Source organism: Oncorhynchus kisutch, linkage group LG18, assembly GCF_002021735.2.
Source record: "Oncorhynchus kisutch isolate 150728-3 linkage group LG18, Okis_V2, whole genome shotgun sequence".
Classification (NCBI taxonomy): Eukaryota; Metazoa; Chordata; class Actinopteri; order Salmoniformes; family Salmonidae; genus Oncorhynchus; species Oncorhynchus kisutch.
Window position 1 is genome coordinate 69,101,140 of NC_034191.2, and position 21,696 is coordinate 69,122,835.

The following is a 21,696-nucleotide window of genomic DNA, read 5'->3' on the forward strand; positions in this document are numbered from 1 at the left end:
CCTGAACAAGGCAGTGTTCCCCGGTAGGCCGTCACTGTAAATACGGAATTGACTGACTTGACTAGTTAAATAAAAGGTTATTAAAATATATATTTCCCCCACCGGTCTATGACTGCAAATAACTTTTCTATACATTTTCTGTCTCCATCGCTCAGACACTTCCTTACTGTGAAAAAAACGATGTAGGATGTACATACGATGTAGGATGTACATACGATGTAGGATGTACATACGATGTAGGATGTACATAATAAAAGTGACCTCAAAACTATCTTTAGAAATAAAGTGGTGCTTCAGAACGTATGGATTTATATGTCTCAGTGACCGGAGAAGGCTGAAGAACCCTTAAAAAGTTTAAATGGCCTTTCTGAGACCCGCTAGTAGTGATCAAGGTGACACGGGGATACTTGAAGCACTCTTAGTCAGATAAGTACTTTTTTCAACTGCTATAGAAAATTCATCTGAAATAATCTGCTGACATTAGGCACTGTCTGAGCTCTACTTAAAAATAATCCTCAGACATTAGGCATTGGCTGGACTCTTGGTTTTGCAGACACCTGTTTACCACGCTCGCAGTCTGTGAACCTGCCTGGGCATAGTAATGACTAAAGCTGAAGTGACAAAGCACCACACTTTCTTTTTGATAGGCCCTCTTTGCTCCTCCTCTGAACTCTCTGCCTGATAAATATAATCTTAATCATCCTAATCTTCACACATTTTCTACAATAACAAGTGAGGCACAGTAATGGGGATATTGACCAATGGCTGAAGGTGAGAGCTCTTTCTTTCACTTTGTCTCACTGTACCTCCTGAAACCGGAGATGGACTGTGTGTGTGTGTGTGGTGTGTGTGTGCATGCGTGCAGTGGATATTATTGGGCTATGTCTGTCTATAAGGCCATATGTATTCATGACGTGTACTTTTGTATCCCCAGACAATGGAAATGGCCTCATACTTTGCATTGACTGAGGTGTTTTCCCTGAAGAAGGCCCATTCTGGGATAAGCAGCCAGACAATGGCACTAAAAAATACAGAGCAGCTGCTGGATCATGACGAAGCATATGGGGAAGGTAGGCTATTCACCCCCCCCCCCCCCTCCCCCCCACACACACACACACACACAAATATCACAGGCCTTTACAAATGGTGTTATGGAAATTTTTCCTGTAGCTCAGGCTCTTCTTAGTGATTGGATGAACAGCTAGTTGCGTCTGGAACTGGAGATAGAGGAGGATGTGATTGTCTCCCCTGAAAAGAACAGTCCAGCAGCCATGGCACCTGCCCAGCCTGTCTCCCTGGACTACAGTAACTTTGATGGTACAGAGACACTAACCTACACAACAACACTTAACTCTTACCTGCCATCTGACATTCTCTAGCAAACAGTGGAACTCACACCTGCTATACCTTGTTTTCTAAAGTTCAGTTAATACATCATACTACAGTCAGTGGGTCCATTGGGACCATATGTCATACACCATCCGTCTCTCTCTCAGACCTGTATTCCCACCTGGCTGAGGAGGAGGAGAGCTCAGTGGTCAACATCTTCCTTCAAGACCTCATGGAGTGGGAAGTGGTGGATTCTGGGATAGTGCAGGATCTGGCACTAGACTCAGAAGAGTGAGACAGGAGGAAGAGAAGGGGGATGGGCCTCACCTTGGAGGCGCGTCAACGACAGGTACAAAACCAGATTGACATAAAGCAGAATTGGGCAGTCTCAAAATTCCCGACAAAGTTTAAACTCCACTGACTGTAGTATCTGAATTGGGAGCCAAATGGCCCAGTGAATAGAAATTAATTAAACTGTTTGCTACAACAGCTGGCTTTCATTCATACTTCCTGCTCTCTTTTATTACATAATTCCTTATTTTTTTCTCATTCCAGGTACGTGAGAACCGTGCAATGCGGGACGTGGAGCTCACTGGACCCTATGATTACTCGGCTACACATGCCTCTTCCTAATGTCAATATGCCCTGTTTATTGCTGTTTTGGTTACAATTTATTTGGTCTTATTTCACTGTAGAGCCTCCAGCCCTGCTCAATATGCCTTAGCTAGCCCTGTTGTTCCACCCCCCACACATGCGGTGACCGCACCTGGCTTAAATTGTGACTCTAGAGACAAAACCTCTCTCCTCGTCACTCAATTCCATTCCCTCCACTGCACTCACATCCTACCATACCCTTGTCTGTACATTATGCCTTGAATCTATCCTTCCGTGCCCAGAAACCTGCCCCCTTTACTCTGTTCCGAACGCACTAGACGACCAGTTCCTTTGGCCGTACTCTTATCCTACTCCTCCTCTGGTGATGTAGATGTTAACCCTGCATGATGTGGAGGTTAACCCTAACCCTAGCATCACTCCCATTCCCCAGGCGCTCTCATTTGTTGACTTCTGTAACCGTAAAAGCATTGGTTTCATGCATGTTAACATTAGAAGCCTCCTCCCAAAGTTTGTTTTATTCACTGCTTTACCACACTCCGCCAACCTGGATGTTCTAGCCATGTCTGAATCCTGGCTTAGGAAGCCCACCAAGAATCCTGAAATTTCCATCCCTAACTATAACATTTTCCAGCAAGATATAACTGCCAAAGGGGGCAGAGTTAGCCAAATAAATAGGTGCCTGCAAACACCTGGTGAAGACAATTAGCAAATCTGGCCCCTCAAGCTCATCACAGTCACAGCAGGTGTTTGTCTCTAATAGTACGCTTATCGTTGTAATCCCTCATAGACGCTGCCAGGTGGCGATGGAGAGTGACCGGAGGCGTATGTTAAGGTGATGCCTGAGTGATTGGCGGTGGTGGTGTCGGGCGGAGAGAGGACGCCAGGAGCTGTTTGCACAGCAGGAAGAAACACGGTACAAGATTGCCTCACTGATCAATGCTGTGGCAACTGGGAAACTTAAGGCTCCTGAGACACCTGCTCCTGAGCAAATTACAGCCCTTCCTGAGACTTTTGACCAATCACAGACCACAGAACTGGTGAGTGACAATTGTGGACCCCTGCCACTGAAGAAAGTGAACACAAACAAAGCACAGGCATAGATGCATAGGAGGACACACAAAACATGACAGATAAATACTTGCACACACAGTGTTGTCTGCCCATTGGATATACATTTGCTGGAGCGTGTCACATTAGAGACTGAAGTCCCAAAGGTGGTAACGATGTGTAATTATGAAATAAACATTAGCTAATTCTCCAAAGGTTTGAATGAATCTGCGAGGCAATAAATATGCTTTTTGTATTCATTTGGTTAAGTCATATATTAGTCTATCACTATTTCCTGAATAAACAAGTTCTGTTTCAGAGTTCCTCTCCTCGTATGAGTTGGCCAGCACTTTTCTCACTGTGAGTTTATCGTCCGGGGAGAGAAACGTTCCCTGCATGATGAGATATTCCCAACACTGCAAGGTTCGCTTTCTCCTCAGAAAGAGAGAGGAAGGGGCTAACAGAAAGAAATAGAGTTGAATAGAGCTTCAGGAAGAGAGGAAAAGAGAATTAGGATGATCAGCTTCATCCTATTTTCATGTGACCCTCAACTGTCTCTGCAGAAAGGTCAGGTGGGGTCACGACCTGCTGGCCCCGCCCCCTCTCCTTCCTGTCAAGGTAACGGACAGCTGGGGGCTGTGGTCCAGCCCACCCTTCCCTGGCAGGTGACACGGCGTCACGCGGCTCTGAGTGGAGGTGAGCAATCAAAGTAAAAGTTGAAATACTGTATATGACCCTGTATCCGTGATTAGGGGAAATTTCAACAACAAAAAATTGATTCGTTCCAGTGTTCTAGGAAACTCCTACCTAGATGTTGAAATATATCAGTGATTAGGGAAAACCCTCTACTTCTACCAATTATTTTAAAAATGATGTGCAACATTTCACAATGGATGATAAAGTTCTGTTCTATTCAATAGATGAGCTGAGGCGAGCACGGCAGAGGGGTGAGGTGGGTGAGGAAGGTGGGGATGGCGGTGTAGGTGCTGTCCCCCGTTCTCGTAGTGCAGAGTTGCGTGGAGGACGGTTTGAGCGTCGCCACGCCAGCCAGCAACAGACCATCACAGTGCAGAGGAGGCTCCTCCGGGAACAGCAGGAGCAGATCGCACGCCTGCAGGAGATGGGATTGAAGCAGGAGGCACAGATTGCTCAGTTTGCTGTCCCAGCAGCCCAAGGGCCCAGAGGGATGACCTCTGACCACAAAGAACCCAGGTAAGCCCCTCTTCACATTACCATGGGAACTTAGGAGAGGCCCACAGGCTGCCTGTGTGGGGGTGTGGTGTGTCTGTTTGTTCACGCACGGTCCTCTGGAGTATTCTCAAGACCCAAGCCAATCGATACCATGTGGGACTGCATAGAAATGACGGTTCCGCTTGGACGGAATGACGTGATTGTGGATGAAAGTGGCTGACTTCAGTCACAGAGGTCTGCATAGGACCCAAGGGGATCAGCACACTTTCATTGGTAGTGCAACACTTAGTATGCAATGAACAGTTGGTACGAAAGCTCATGACTTGTGGACACTCATCCATGACTTGAAGCAGGCAGCTAAGCATTTTCTAATTTTGGAGTCTGTAAGAGGCTTTTAAATAGTGCTCAGGTCTGAAGACAAGTCATTATCCTGGTGAAGGTTTGGTTTTGGATTCATAAAGCAGGAGTGTTTTAAAAAAACTCAAATAGTCCCCTTCAAATTGAGGTGGGGGAGTCATCAGTGGAGGATATATATAGAGGAGGGGGTTTAATTAAAGCAACACACTACTTCTGCTTGAGAATATCAATCAAATGTATTTATAAAGCCCTTTTTACATCAGCTGATGTCACAAAGTGCTATGCAGAAATCCAGCCTAAAACCCCAAACAGCAAGCAATGCAGATGTAGAAGCATGGTGGCATAACTCCCTAGAAAGACAGGAACATAGGAAGAAACCTAGAGAGGAACCAGGTTCTGAGGGGTGGCCAGTCCTCTTCTGGCTGTGCCGGGTGGAGATTATAACAGTACATTGCCAAGATGTTCAAACGTTCATAGATGACCAGCAGGATCAAGTAATAATAATCACAGTGGTTGTAGAGGGTGCAACTGGTCAGCACCTCAGGAGTAAATGTCAGTTCAGATCATTCAGAGTTAGAGACAGCAGGTGCGGTAGAGAGAGAGTCGAAAACAGCAGGTCCAGGACAAGGTAGCACGTCCGGTGAACAGGTCAGGGTTCCATAGCCGCAGGCAGAACAGTTGAAACTGGAGCAGCAGCACGACCAGGTGGATTGGGGACAGCAAGGAGTCATCAGGCCAGGTAGTCCTGAGGCATGGTCCTAGGGCTCAGGTCCTCAGAGGCCTGCGTCTTGTGACCGTAGCGTATGTGTAGGTTTGTATGGCAGGACCAAATCGGAAAGATAGGTCTGAGCAAGCCATGTGATGCTTTGTAGGTTAGCAGTAAAACCTTGATATCAGCCCTAGCCTTGACAGGAAGCCAGTGTAGGGAGGCTAGCACTGGAGTAATATGATCACATTTATTGGTTCTAGTCAAGATTCTAGCAGCCATGTTTAGCACTAACTAAAGTTTATTTTGTGCTTTATCTGGGTAGCCTGAAAGTAGAGCATTGCAGTAGTCTAATCTAGAAGTGACAAAAGCATGTATACATTTTTCTGCATCATTTTTGGAAAGAAAGTTTCTGATTTTTGCAACGTTACATAGATGGAAAAAAAATGTCCTTGAAACAGTCTTGATATGTTTGTCCAAAGAGAGATCAGGGTCCAGAGTAACTAGCATCTCTGTTTTGTCCGAGTTGAAAAGTAAAACATTTGATGCCATCCACTTCCTTATGTTTGAAACACAGGCTTCCGGGGAGGGCAATTTTAGGGCTTCACCATGTTTCATTGAAATGTACAGCTGTGTATCGTCCAAATAGCAGTGAAAGTTAACATTATGTTTCCGAATGACATCACTAAGATGTAAAATATATAGTGAAAACAATAGTCATCCTATAACAGAACCCCGAGGAACACCGAAATGTACAGTTGATTTGTCAGAGGACAAACCATCCACAGAGACAATCTGATATCTTTCCAACAGATAAGATCTAAACCAGGCCAAAAGTTGTCCGTGTCGACCAATTTGGGTTTCCAGTCTCTCCAAAAGAATGTGGTGATCGACGGTGTCAAAAGCAGCACTAAGGTCTAGAAGCACGAGGACAGATGCAGAGCCTTGGTCTGACACCTTTAAAATATAATTTACCACCTTCACGACTGCAGTCTCAGTACTATAATGGGGTCTAAAACCAGACTGAAGCATTTCATATACATTGTCTTCGGGAAGGCAGTGAGTTGCTGTGCAACAGCTTTTTCAAAGTGTTTTGAGAGGAATGGGAGATTCGATATAGGCCAATAGTTTTTTATATTTTCTCGGTCAAGGTTTGGATTTTTCAAGAGAGGCTTTATTACTGCCACTTTTAGTGAGTTTGGTACACATCCGGTGGATAGGGAGCCATTTATTATTTTCAACATAGGAGGGCCAAGCACAGGAAGCAGCTCTTTCAGTAGTTTAGTTGGAATAGGGTCCAGTATGCAGCTTGAAGGTTTTGAGGCCATGACTATTTTCATCAATGTGTCAAGAGATATAGTATTAAAAAACTTGAGTGTCTCCCTTGATTCTAGGTCCTGGCAGTGTTATGCAGACTCAGGACAGCTGAGCTTTGGAGAAATACGTAGATTTAAAGAGGAGTCCGTAATTTGTTTTCTAATGATCCATGATCTTTTCGTCAAAGAAGTTCTTGAATGTATCACTGCTGAAGTGAAAGCCATCCTCTCTTGGGGAATGCTGCTTTTTAGTTAGCTTTGCGACAGTATCAAATACATTTGGGATTGTTCTTATTCTCCTCAATTAAGTTGGAAAAATAGGATGATCGAGCAGCAGTGAGGGCTCTTCGATACTGCACGGTACTGTCTTTCCAAGCTAGTCGGAAGACTTCCAGTTTGGTGTGGCGCCATTTCCGTTCCAATTTTCTGGAAGCTTGCTTCAGGGCTCAGGTATTTTCTGTATACCAGGGAGGTTCTAATGACAAATGTTTTTTGTTTTTAGGGGTGTGACTGCATTTTGGGTATTTAACTGATTTTTGTACTCTGACGTCCTTGTGTAGGTGGAGGGAGTCTGGAAGGGCATCTATGAATCTTTGGGTTGTTCAAGAACCTATAGCATGGCTTTTGATGATCCTTGGTTGGGGTCTGAGCAGATTATTTGTTGCGATTGCAAACGTAATAATGGTGGTCCGATAGTCCAGGATTATGAGGAAAAACATTAAGATCCACAATATTTATTCCACGGGACAAAACTAGGTCCAGAGTATGATTGTGGCAGTGAGTTGGTCCAGAGACATGTTGGACAAAACCCACTGAGTCGATGATGGCTCCGAAAGCCTTTTGGAGTGGGTCTGTGTACTTTTCCATGAGAATATTAAAGTCACTAAGAATGTGAATATTATCTGCCATGACTACAAAGTCCGATCGGAATTCAGGGAACTCAGTGAGGAACGCTGTATACGGCCAAGGAGGCATGTAAACAGTAGCTATACAAAGTGATTGAGTAGGCTGCATAGAGTTCATGACTAGAAGCTCAAAAGACAAAAACACCGTTTTTTTGGGGGGGGGGGGTAAAGTGAAATTTGCTATCGTAAATGTTAGCAACACCTCCACCTTTGCGGGATGCGAGAGGATATGGTCACTAGTGTAACCAGGAGGAGAGGCCTCATTTAACACAGTAAATTCATCAGGCTTAAGCCATGTTTCAGTCAGGCCAATTACATCAAGATTATGATCAATGATTAGTTCATGGAATGGAGGTCTTTATTCCAGTGAGATTGCTTAGGTGAACACCGCCATGTTTAGTTTTGCTCAACCTAGATCAAGGCACAGACACGGTCTCCATGAGGATAGCTGAGCTGACTACACTGACTGTGCTAGTGGCAGACTCCACTAAGCTGGCAGACTGGCTATCTCATTGTGGAGCTAGAGAAGTTAGACAGGGCTCTAGGGTGGAGTCCGTCACTCCTCAGCAGGCCAGGCTTGGTCCTGTTTGCGGATGAGTCCCAGAAAGAGGGCCAAGAGAAAGAGGGTTTCATCCTAACATCGTTGGTGCCGATGTGGATAACAATATTCCTATATATTCTACACTCGCCAGTTTTAGCTTTAGCCAGCACCATCTTCAGATTAGCCTTAACGTAGGTAGACCTGCCCCCTGGTAAACAGTGTTTGATCGCTGGATAACCATTTTTAAGTCTAATACTGCGGGTAATGAAGACGTCAATGACTAGGGTTTTCAATTTGTCAGCGCTAAAGGTGGGAGGCTTCTGCATCTCAGACCCCGTAATGGGTGGAGGAGAGACCAGAGAAGGCTCGGCCTCTGACTCCGACTCGCTGCTTAATGGGGAGAATTGGTTGAAAGTTTGTCGGCTGAATGAGCGACACCGGTTGAAAAAGTTGAATGAAGAAAGTCGAGCAAGGGGAATTAAAAAATATATATATAAAACAGTAATTAAAAAGTAAAAACCGTAAAGTTGGCAGGTAGCAAAGTAACGTTAGCAACAAACCGCACAGCAGCACGTAAACAAGTCCACAAGTTGTGACCGGGAAATGACGTATCACACCTCCCTCAGAATAAAACCCAGGCTAATTTCAAATGTACTATGATAAGTGTTATTCTCCCTGCATACTGTATTTCCCTGCATATTATTCCAGGTGTGACAATGTGTCTGCTGAAGGATTCACTCATTAAAAGTTGGTCCGTTGATCACTATTGAGATATCCTCTTCTTGTACTCTCCCTTTAAACAAAAACAAGTCCTTAGAATGTCTCCTGTGTGCAGGGCTAGTTGGGTCAGTCTGGGAAGTTGGGAATTGAGTAGATCTATATTAGAGAGTGAATATCTAATGATGTGTGTTTCTGCTGGGCCTCCCGAGTGGCACAGTGGTCTAAGGCACTGCATCGCAGTGCTAGCCAGTCCCTCCCGGATTTCGTGACATTTTTGTGTGATTTCTGCAGCCAAAAATGGTTGATTTTTACGGCAGATTTTCTGAAATTCCGTGACACATTTTGCAATGTTTTTTTCACGTTAATTTCATATACAGCAATAAGTCATATGTGCTCAGTTTTAGGATGATTTTAAGCAGAATACATAATACAAAAACAATTAAACATCTAAAGTGCTCAATTTAGTTTATTTTCCTGAACAAACAGCTCTGTCATAATCCACTCACACCTCTCTTTCAGGCTTGGGGCTTGCTATCAACACGAGATGCACTTCCCATTCCTAATCTCTCTCTCTCTCTCTCTCTCTCTCTCTCTCTCTCTCTCTCTCTCTCTCTCTCTCTCTCTCTCTCTCTCTCTCTCTCTCTCTCTCTCTCTCTCTCTCTCTCAAAAAACCCAAATAGATTCAAAACTGATCAATCACTTTCAATTTGAGGCTTGATATTTCTTTCTAATAAGTTGTGTTCAATTCTTGATTGTGATTTTTTTTTCCTGAAAGGTCGTAAGGGAGATAATGAACAGAAAACGTAAAATAGAGTTGTGGTTGATTATTATTCAATTTCTCCAGAAAGATTGCGCTTTCGTGATCCGTATTACGTTTTACAGAGTTTAAAACGGCAATGCTGACAAATTGCACTCAGTGCTTTGAGCAGTGCTCTCTATAGACAGACTGGGGAGAGCAGAGTGCCGACCACCCTACTAAAGCCAAGGTTAGACTGGGGAGAGCAGAGTGCCGACCACCCTACTAAAGCCAAGGTTAGACTGGGGAGAGCAGAGTGCCGACCACCCTACTAAAGCCAAGGTTAGCGGAGTGAAACGCACTCACCTTGATACTTTCAGTGCTTCCCACAGTCTTCCCTGCTACCACTTCAGTCATGGTGATCTGCCGCTGCTGTGGGAACTGTTCTGACATTCTCATATGCTTTGCTGATTTGATTGTTGACTTTCTCTTGTTTCCAAAAACATTTGGAAATTGTTTCGCACGGTCATTAGCTGTTTTTTTGTTGGCAAATGAGATTGATTTCTGTTCATTGTACTGCCTGTCAGCCATCAACAATCAACCATCCTCTTCACACGTGAATACGCTGACAGGCAAGGGGGGGAAAACGTTGTTGACGTGTGGTTGGATTGGGCCATTTTCCACGGTAACAGTGCAGGATTTGGTCAAAATTACGAACCTGCTTTTGATTGGACCTTTTTATGCTCTAAAAATGTGGGAATTGGTCAAAATTGCTCTTGCATAATATGCGCTGATTGGTTGATTTTTGCATTGAATTATGCGATCGCAGAATCGCGGAGTCCTGGAGGGACTGGCTAGCTGTGCCACTAGAGACTGGGTTCGAGTCCAGGCTCTTTCGCAGCCGGCTGCAACCGGGATTGGCCCATTGTCTTTCGGGTTAGGGGAGGGATGTGCTTGTCCCATCGCGCATTAGCGACTCCTGTGGCGGGCCGGGCACAGTGCACGCTGACACGGTTGCCAGGTGTGCAGTGTTTCCTCTGACACATTGGTGCGGCTGGCTTCCCGGTTAAGTAGGCATTGTGTCAAGAAGCAGTGGGGCTTGGTTGGGTTGTGTTTTGGGGGACTCTCGACCTTCGCCTCTCCCGAGTTCGTAAGGGAGTTGCAGCGATGAGACAAGACTGTAACTACCAATTGGATACCATGAAAAAGGGGTAAAAATAGATGTGTGTTTCTGGATGATGTTCTGTGTTCCAGGGCTGGGAGTGTCTCTCAGGGGAATGTTGGCCGCTCCTCAGCCTCCAGGAAACTAGCCGTCATCCCACTGTCATGGATCAGTCAGCACATTAACCTCCATGTTTAGCTCTGACGGGCTAAACCACACACACATAGACATCCATTCCAGATGGTTGACCTTACAATGGTCTTGTTATGAAGTATAATAGAAAAGAGTAGAAAATGAATTTTATTGCTGTGAGTCGATTGTAGGGGAGAGTGGGGTAAGTTGAGCCACCCTTGTTTCTAGAAAATCATACCCACAATTAAAACATTTACCAAATATATCATATAGTCTGGAAGAAACCACACGGAAGAAGTGCTAAGCACGTTAAGTACAAAAAATTGATTTTCACCAAGTCAAATGAATGTATTGTGTTAGAGGTTTCATGATGCTCTAAATCAAAGTAGGTCATTTTAAAATTGTTCTATACATCAGTTGTGTCTCTAAGCTTCAGCTTGAGCTTCAGTATTGGGTCCTAAACCTAGCATGAAAATGCATCCTTGTAGCTGTGTGGGATTATATCGTCAAAATGTCTGCCTTGGGGTAAATTGAGCCAATGGCAAGATGAGAAAATTATATGAGGTAACATCAGGGCCTGGCCTATGTTAACAGTGGGTTTTTTTTAAGTACAAAGTGTTTGTTAGGTGTTAAGCCTGTGTTAAAAAAAGGTGATTGTCACTGTTGAATTGTGTTTGGGAAATAAAGATAGACATGGTTTTAAAAAGGTAGTGGTAATATTTCATCCAGTACGGGGTAAGTTGACATGAATTCTGATTATTTCCAGGGATACACAACGTCCTGAAATATGTAGATACTATATTTCCCTTGACAGAGTGATGCTGAATGTAAAAAAGGTCTCAACTTGCCCCACTCTCCCCTATAGAGCCGTAGCTGTATAGAGCCGTAGCTGTATAGAGCCGTAGCTGTATAGAGCCGTAGCTGTATAGAGCCGTAGCTGTATAGAGCCATAGCTACGGTAGCTTACATGGAGGAATACAGTTTCACTCAATTAAACTATGTTTGGCTAAAATGTCCTCTACGTGGGAGGAATAGGAAGGGGGGATTTGAGAAAGGTGGAGAGGGACTGCGGATACACACAGATACATACTGACAAACGCACACACAATACTTTAGAACATTCTATTTTGACACAGAACAACACCCAAATGTAAGTACCTAGCCTTTACCCCTGTTTTTTCTATTATCTCCCTTCCTCGTTCTCTCTCCCTCTGTCTCCCCCTTCAACAGCCATGGAGGAACGTGCTCGTCAGCGAGCGGAGCGCAGGAGGGAGGTGGAGGAGCTGAAGACAAAGAAGGAAGAGGAGAGAATAGTGAGGAATGGAGTGTTTAGGCCAGTGGGGGATGTGGAATAGTTTGGTGTCCAAAAAGATGTATAGGTCTTCAGACGGGGGGAATTAGAGAGGCTATTCAACTTTATATGAAGTTTTTGGGTACAATTAAAATGTGTTTGGGGAAGTGTAATAGTGTGCAGGCATTAAATCAATCAACTGCTTTATTTTCTCAGGCCCAGCTGAAAGCAGCAGAGGAGGAGAGGCAGAAGGAGGAGGAGGAACAGAAACGTAGAGCAGCTGAAAGGAGAAGGGAGGAGAAGAGACAAGAGAGAGAGGTGATGCAATGTTTACAGGAAAACTGTCCTGGGGACAACTTTCAATTCATACTTGAAAGAAAATCTGTCAGTTCACTAAGAGTGTATATTTAGGACTTCAGGGGCCATATGTATTACGCATTTTAGAGTAGGAGTGCTGACTTGGGATCAATTAATATGATTACATGGACAGGGGGAAGCTGATCTTAGATCACCCCTCCTACTCTGACACTTGATACCCACGGACCCAGATTTCCATCACAGGGACCATACAGAAAAATAGATGTCATCAACACCTATACAAAACAGAATTATATATGTAATATACATACCGTATACACATTGTCCATTCTTTCCTGTCCAGGTTTATTGCAGTTGGAATTTCACAAAAGAGACTCTCACATCTGTACAAGTGATGATTTGATGGCAGCTGTTCAAAGCAATGATGCAATGGTTGTTCAATGCCGTGGGTGATAATGTTCGCCTTACATCACACTGTCAAGGCATGGTGTTCAGATCTAATTTAGATGGGCGAAGCTTTTGAAATGTGGCTCCTAGCTCTGATCTTAGAACAGCTGAAGTCCAAACATAAAACAAAAGCTATAGATTAAAACAATAAATACAAGTTGTGTGTGTGTGTGTGTGTGTGTGTGTGTGTGTGTGTGTGTGTGTGTGTGTGTGTGTGTGTGTGTGTGTGTGTGTGTGTGTGTGTGTGTGTGTGTGTGTGTGTGTGTGTGTGTGTGTGTGTGTGTGTGTGTGTGTGTGTGTGTGTGTGTGTCTATAACTATGTGTATGTATTCAGAGGGAGCAGGAGAACCAGAGGAGGTTTGAGCGAGAGCAGCAGCTCCAGACCCAGGCCCAGCAACACTACCATAGAACTCTGTTACTACGGCGAGGCATGGCGCCATGGAAGCACAGAGTCGCCATGAGCCAAGCCAACACTCAGGTAATCACCAGTGCCATCAGCCTTGGCCAATCAGAGTCTGCACAGAGAGACTGTCAACACACTCACACTCTCTCCTGTAGAGTCACACAGCTCAGGACAGCCAATCATACACAGCAGAACTAATGTATTCACAGCTACACTCAAATACACAGACAGAAGAAAAATACTCTTTCCCTCAACACACACATACACTCTGTATATAAAGTGTAAACCAAGCACACAAACACCTAGACACACACCCTAATCCCAGACATCACGGTCAGAGCTGTAATGATGTTTACAGGATGCTGTTGGTATGAGCACCTGCTTGACCACCTGTCAGAACCCGCGGGACAAATTGTACTGGCAGAGAGATGGAACAATGCTAGAGAGAGAGAGGCTAGAGGAAGTGAGGGACAAGAGGAAGTGAGGGACAAGAGGAAGTGAGGGACAAGAGGAAGTGAGGGACTAGAGGAAGTGAGGGACTAGAGGAAGTGAGGGACTAGAGGAAGTGAGAGGCAAGAGGAAGTGAGAGGGAAGAGGAAGTGAGAGGCAAGAGGAAGTGAGAGGCAAGAGGAAGTGAGAGGCAAGAGGAAGTGAGGGGCAAGAGGAAGTGAGAGGCAAGAGGAAGTGAGAGGCTAGAGAGAAGCGAGAGGAAGTAAGAGGCTAGAGGAAGTGAGAGGCTAGAGAGAAGCGAGAGGAAGTGAGAGGCTAGAGGAAGTGAGAGGCTAGAGAGGAAGTGAGAGGCTAGAGAGGAAGTGAGAGGCTAGAGAGGAAGTGAGAGGCTAGAGAGAAGCGAGAGGAAGTAAGAGGCTAGAAGAGGAGAGAGGCTAGAGTGAGAGGCTAGGGGAAGAGAGAGAGGATGTGAGAGGCTAGAGGAGGAGAGAGGCTAGAGTGAGAGTCTAGAGGAGGCGAGAGAGGAAGTGAGAGGTTAAAGTAGAGAGCTACAGGAAGAGAGGGAGTGTAATGAGAGAGGTTGCAGGAGAGGAATGATTGGACAGATTGATGGACAGGGAAGTGAAGTAGAAGTGAAAATAGATGGTGTGACATCACAGCAGCATGTTCCAATCTACTGTATGGAATCTTGAGCAGCTGAATAGCTTGTTCAATGTCTCATGTACTGGTTTACCTTGACTCCCAACAGCATACCTTGACAACTATCTTTATTTAATAGTGGTCAAAGTCCTAACTTCTTTAAAGACCATGAGTTTGAAAAGAATGCAGTATAGCATCTAGGGTCAAATTTATATTATAAACTGGGTGGTTCAAGCCCTGAATGCTGATTGGCTGACAGCCGTGGTAAACATTTAGTTTTACTGCTCTAATTACGTTGGTAACCAGTTTATAATAGCAATAAGGCACCTCGGGGGTTTGTGATATATGGCCAATATACCACGGCTAAGGGCTGTATCGTAGAACACCTTAGCCGTGGTATATATATACATTTGATACATTTGATTTGGTATATTGGCCATATATCACAAACCACCTGTCCTTATTGCTTAAATATATTTTCACCACTTGTAAACTTCAATGGCGAGGAGATGCCTTAATCCTTTATACCATGCCATTGTGTGTTACCTGACACGTGAATATGTGTGGATGAGTACACAGTATTATTTTAATTCCCCTCCAGCTGGCCAGGGCTCATCACAGGCAGTCTCTCCTGAAACGGTGCATCCTGTCCTGGCAGCAAGTAACAGGCGAGTCCCTGGCTCAGAAATGGGCCTCTGCCAAACAACTGCATCAACATATCCTGCTACGGAGGAGCCTGGGCAACTGGAAAAGGGTTAGGGCATGAACACGTACTGATTACTGTTTAATAGTGATGCGGTGGAGTCTTTTGTATATTTGTCTCAATGAGATGGACAGTCTGTCCATGATGTGTACTGTATCCCAAACCTGACTCGTCCTGTCTCAGCTGAAGGACCACCGCATGGTTGTAGAGGGGCGGGCCGACCGGTTCTGGCGCATGCACACTCTGAGGAGGGCTCTGATCGCGTTACTAGATCACGTGACCCAGGAGAGGATGGTGGAGTGGGACCGGGAGCTGCAGGCTCAGGGACACAGTGATAGGTGGGTGTGTTTACCTGGGCCTTACTTCCTTTTCCAATAACACCTGTCCTAGAATCATTCTACCTGTCCTAGAAGCCTTTACCCCTGTCTCAGACCTTACCCCTGCTGTATAAGATGTAGACATGCTCCATATGTACTAGCTCACTTTGTTACTGTATAAGTTCTGGTTGTTGTAAGGATTTTTTCTAAGTTGTTCTGTCTGCTTCCCTCTGTTCCCTCACTGTCGTGTGTGTGTTCCTCTCTTCTCCGCCCCAGACGGGCGGTGCGAAGTTGTTTCCAGGCCTGGAGACAGTATCCAGGGTGGCTGCGTGAGGAGAGAGAGAGGGAAACCAGGAGGGAGAAGCTGAGACGCAGAGTGGCAGAGGTCCTACCTGACTTTCGCTCCTCTCCTCTGTCAATGGGTACAAGCCCTGCTGTGACACACACAGGCAGACAGACGGAAAACTTCAATACACGATAATACAGCAGATGGGAGCCAATTAATGTGTCTTGTTGCTGGTGTAACAAGCACACACACACACAGGCTGTTTGTCATCCTTAATGACCAGAGAAAGCTGGATATAACGTTAATGAAGACCGTTTGGAAAACCTTTGTAACACCAATGACTCGTTTAAAACTGAAGCGTATGTTCAGGTTATTGAATTTGTTTTATTTTGGGTATCATTGAAGTCACAGTTTGCTGTAATTTGACAGAAGCTTGAAGGCATCAATAAGGATTTTTTTTTAAGTATATCACCATAAGCCAGTTGCACTGTGGTTTGTGTGTCGGTTGTTTTTGTTGCTTTATTCAATTAATGCAACAACACTAAAGATCCTGATCATGACCAGCCACAGTCTACAGAGATGTATCAACATGATGCTGTTTAATGAAAACCCATGGCCTATTTCTGAAGCTCACAGGGACCGGTACACACAAGAACATCTATTTGCAACAGCTGTTCCTTTCTACAGGAGTGTTAATCAGTGTTGAAAGGAACATCATGGCCGGGGCCTAGGTTTTTTGGGGTCAAGTGGTTTGTTTGCGTTCACTCTCCCAGCAAAGAAAGGCACTACAACCAGGGTAGCACAACTAAATTTAGGAGCACCAGAAAAGCAGATGCTTTAATGGATTGAGATAAAGCCTCTGAATTCTAGCCAGTTTTGAAGCACAATGCTGTGCCCTAGAAACTAATGACCCTTTAAAGACATTATTATAAAAAGCTAAAATGTTGATACAGTCATTTGTGGAATATTATGTTTTTACATTGGGCACTATTGAAAAATATGGGTTGTCTATGAATTTGAAGGACCAATAAAAAGGGATAAACTTAGAGGTGCTGGGTTTTAGGCCGGTGGCGACAGGGTGCCGACAGGGTGTCCTTCGGAACACGAGGAAGCAGTAGTTCCAGTTCAAGGGGTTAATTAAGCTCCACACACACAACACCACTCTCTGATCCTAATTGTGGTTCTGGAAAGAAAGGAGAACTTAGGCTATCGCACAGTATGGGGAAAAAATCATATTTCCACATCAACAACTAAACGCATGCTAGATGCACAAAGGACAATAAAGCAATGTCGAAATATCTACACATAAGACAATAAGCATGAGCGATCTACAACCTAAAATAGCTTAGCGCCACAGACAAATGCTAACAAATGCTAATCGCTAAATAGTAATGCATGATGACGATGCTTGCGGGAGTACACGAGCTAGCTAGCAAGTTTAACACAAATGGTACATGCAGTTGAAGTCGGAAGTTTACATACACCTTACCCAAATACATTTAAACTCAGTTTTTCACAATTCCTGACATTTAAAAATTCCCTGTCTTAGGTCAGTTAGGATCACCACTGTATTTTAGTCGCCTCCAAATGTGTTGTACATATTTGCTTCAACTGACAAGCCATCTAAGGGTCAGTTGCTTCTTGAGGAATGGCGGGCAGCTGGATAAGTCGAGCAACAGGCCTGACGTATGTTCTGTCCTTGACCTGGATATCTGCTGTCCTCACTTTCCTGTCTGCTCCAGGGATAACTGACTTGACAGCTCCAACTTGCCAAAAGGAGACTGATCAAACACAATCATCACAACGGTCCCATCTACAAGGTCTTCCTGATTCCTGTGCCACTTATGGCGGCCTTGAAGTGCAGGTAACTAGTTCTATGTGAAGCACTTCCAGAAATGGTTGGCTAGAACCTGGCTGTGTCTCCATCTTTTGCGACTTTAGGCGTGATTGGATCCGGATCCGCAATGTCCGACGACACATATCCCAAGGGCTTGGAGTTCAAGATCCCTTCTATTTCGATTAGGACAGTCCTCAGCACCTAATCGGAGATGGTCTGTGCACCAAGGGTGGTTTGCAGGGCAGTCTTGATGGATCTGATCTCCCGCTCCCAGCATCCTCCAAAGTGTGGTGCACTTCGTGGATTGAAGGCGATGCGAATCTTCTGACTGGCTAACTGGAGCTGTGAGTGGAGAGTCATGAAGGCCTCCTGTAGCTCTCGCTACCTTCTGTTGAAATTTGTTCTCCGGTCGGACAGGATCTTAAAGGGCTTTCCTATTTGAGCGATGAAGGGTCAGTGCCATTAGGAACTAATCGGAATCCATGTTTGTCAGTAGATCCACATGTACAGCTCGGGTGGTCATGCACTTAAAGATGATGCCCCATCTCTTTTCATTTCTCCTGCCAATCTTGATGATATACGGTCCAAAGCAGTCCACGCCTATAGAATAGAATGTGGGTTTGTGGAGACACAGTCGGGTTGGAGGCAGATCAACCATCCTAGGCACATCTGGCTGGCAGCGCCACTTCCTGCATTCGGTGCAGCCACACTGAAAATGGCGATAGGCTGCCCTCAGCCTCAGAATCAAGAACATTCGACATAACTCAGCAAACACCCTACATCAAGGAGAGACCACTACCTACAAATAGGTTGTACCTGTCTGACAGGAGCCAGGTTTTATTTATTTATTTATTTTTATTTTACCTTTATTTAACCAGGTAGGCAAGTTGAGAACAAGTTCTCATTTACAATTGCGACCTGGCCAAGATAAAGCAAAGCAGTTCGACAGATACAACGACACAGAGTTACACATGGAGTAAAAACAAACATACAGTCAATAATGCAGTATAAACAAGTCTATATACAATGTGAGCAAATGAGGTGAGAAGGGAGGTAAAGGCAAAAAAAGGCCATGATGGCAAAGTAAATACAATATAGCAAGTAAAATACTGGAATGGTAGTTTTGCAATGGAAGAATGTGCAAAGTAGAAATAAAAAATAATGGGGTGCAAAGGAGCAAAATAAATAAATAAATTAAAATTAAATACAGTTGGGAAAGAGGTAGTTGTTTGGGCTAAATTATAGGTGGGCTATGTACAGGTGCAGTAATCTGTGAGCTGCTCTGACAGTTGGTGCTTAAAGCTAGTGAGGGAGATAAGTGTTTCCAGTTTCAGAGATTTTTGTAGTTCGTTCCAGTCATTGGCAGCAGAGAACTGGAAGGAGAGGCGGCCAAAGAAAGAATTGGTTTTGGGGGTGACTAGAGAGATATACCTGCTGGAGCGTGTGCTACAGGTGGGAGATGCTATGGTGACCAGCGAGCTGAGATAAGGGGGGACTTTACCTAGCAGGGTCTTGTAGATGACATGGAGCCAGTGGGTTTGGCGACGAGTATGAAGCGAGGGCCAGCCAACGAGAGCGTACAGGTCGCAATGGTGGGTAGTATATGGGGCTTTGGTGATAAAACGGATTGCACTGTGATAGACTGCATCCAATTTGTTGAGTAGGGTATTGGAGGCTATTTTGTAAATGACATCGCCAAAGTCGAGGATTGGTAGGATGGTCAGTTTTACAAGGGTATGTTTGGCAGCATGAGTGAAGGATGCTTTGTTGCGAAATAGGAAGCCAATTCTAGATTTAACTTTGGATTGGAGATGTTTGATATGGGTCTGGAAGGAGAGTTTACAGTCTAACCAGACACCTAAGTATTTGTAGTTGTCCACGTATTCTAAGTCAGAGCCGTCCAGAGTAGTGATGTTGGACAGGCGGGTAGGTGCAGGTAGCGATCGGTTGAAGAGCATGCATTTAGTTTTACTTGTATTTAAGAGCAATTGGAGGCCACGGAGGTGCACCCATGACCAGCTCTGAAACCGGATTGCATAGCAGAGAAGGTATGGTGAGATTCGAAATGGTCGGTAATCTGTTTGTTGACTTGGCTTTTGAAGACCTTAGAAAGGCACGGTAGGATAGATATAGGTCTGTAGCAGTTTGGGTCAAGAGTGTCCCCCCCTTTGAAGAGGGGGATGACCGCAGCTGCTTTCCAATCTTTGGGAATCTCAGACGACACGAAAGAGAGGTTGAACAGGCTAGTAATAGGGGTGGCAACAATTTCGGCAGATAATTTTAGAAAGAAAGGGTCCAGATTGTCTAGCCCGGCTGATTTGTAGGGGTCCAGATTTTGCAGCTCTTTCAGAACATCAGCTGAATGGATTTGGGAGAAGGAGAAATGGGGAAGGCTTGGGCGAGTTGCTGTTGGGGGTGCAGTGCTGTTGTCCGGGGTAGGAGTAGCCAGGTGGAAAGCATGGCCAGCCGTAGAAAAATGCTTATTGAAATTCTCAATTATGGTGGATTTATCAGTGGTGACAGTGTTTCCTATCTTCAGTGCAGTGGGCAGCTGGGAGGAGGTGTTCTTATTCTCCATGGACTTTACAGTGTCCCAGAACTTTTTTGAGTTAGTGTTGCAGGAAGCAAATTTCTGCTTGAAAAAGCTAGCCTTGGCTTTTCTAACTGCCTGTGTATAATGATTTCTAGCTTCCCTGAACAGCTGCATATCACGGGGGCTGTTCGATGCTAATGCAGAACGCCATAGGATGTTTTTGTGTTGGTTAAGGGCAGTCAGGTCTGGGGAGAACCAAGGGCTATATCTGTTCCTGGTTCTAAATTTCTTAAATGGGGCATGTTTATTTAAGATGGTTAGGAAGGCATTTTTAAAAAAATATCCAGGCATCCTCTACTGACGGGATGAGATCAATATCCTTCCAGGATACCCCGGCCAGGTCGATTAGAAAGGCCTGCTCGCAGAAGTGTTTCAGGGAGCGTTTTACAGTGATGAGTGGAGGTCGTTTGACCGCTGACCCATTACGGATGCAGGCAATGAGGCAGTGATCGCTGAGATCTTGGTTGAAGACAGCAGAGGTGTATTTAGAGGGGAAGTTGGTTAGGATGATATCTATGAGGGTGCCCGTGTTTAAGGTTTTGGGGAGGTACCTGGTAGGTTCATTGATTATTTGTGTGAGATTGAGGGCATCAAGTTTAGATTGTAGGATGGCTGGGGTGTTAAGCATGTTCCAGTTTAGGTCGCCTAGCAGCACGAACTCTGAAGATAGATGGGGGCAATCAGTTCACATATGGTGTCCAGAGCACAGCTGGGGGCAGAGGGTGGTCTATAGCAGGCGGCAACGGTGAGAGACTTGTTTTTAGAGAGGTGGATTTTTAAAAGTAGAAGTTCAAATTGTTTGGGACGGTTGTAGAATCCGACCAGTGCGTGACCTCATGGATTTCCAGTGTGACTTATTTTCTCATGACCACAGCCAGCTGGGCACCGGTGAGTGCAGCGCAGTGCTCGAGTCTTGGCATCGACAATTTCGGGGCCACTCTTGTTCTTGCCGTCTTCAGTACGGAGGTACGCGACGGCAACATATGCACGTTCTGAGGCGTCACTGAAGACATGAACGCTTCTTGTGCTGGTTGGGAGACCCATGTCGGGGCAGACGTAACACCTTGGCAGTGTGACCTGAGACAGCTGTGGAAATTTGTTCTCCCAAATAAGCCACACTATTCTTTTTTGGAGAAGATCTTCAGGTGAGTAGGATGACCCCAGGTAGGTCTGGGTCATCCCACCCTCTTCTTATCCCAGAGCCTCTGGACTTCAACCTTAGACCGTGTGGTGTATGGGACGATGAAGCCGAGCGGATCATACTGGCTGGCAAGGATCCGATATATGTTGCGCATGGTGGGTTCAACTTTCATGTGACCGTGCTTATTTCCAAGAGTGTCAGACAGACATTGCCATTGTAATCCAAGGGTGTGCTCTTGGGGTTCCACGCCATCCTGGGTTAACCACAGCTCACTGCTCTCCGACCTGGACTCTTGAAGTAGGTGTTCGATGACTGCTGTAAGGTTGCTGGCCACTGGTGGACAAGGTTCAAGCAGAGATAAAAAGGAAATGTAGAGATGAGATTGGGGCTGTCAGTCACGGTACCATACGTGGTTGTGTTATTGTAGTTGTAGGAAATGGTTTAACTAAGGGACAGGTTATTGACTTGGGCGCTACTTCACAACAGAACCGATCACTGTAGGCAGGGGTCCCAT

The 21,696-nt window shown here is 45.1% G+C and overlaps 1 protein-coding gene across 1 annotated transcript; it reads left to right on the forward strand.

The window, feature by feature from the left end:
- Positions 1–937: 937 nt before the first annotated feature.
- ccdc191 (coiled-coil domain containing 191) lies at positions 938–15,866 on the forward strand. Its single transcript, XM_031795303.1, is given in 12 exon segments — positions 938–1,070; positions 1,171–1,317; positions 1,497–1,678; positions 3,555–3,687; positions 3,912–4,203; positions 10,718–10,797; positions 11,988–12,070; positions 12,265–12,366; positions 13,148–13,291; positions 14,907–15,059; positions 15,192–15,346; positions 15,602–15,866. Coding segments are annotated over 12 exon segments (1,809 nt in total). The 3' UTR covers positions 15,807–15,866.
- Positions 15,867–21,696: the final 5,830 nt, after the last annotated feature.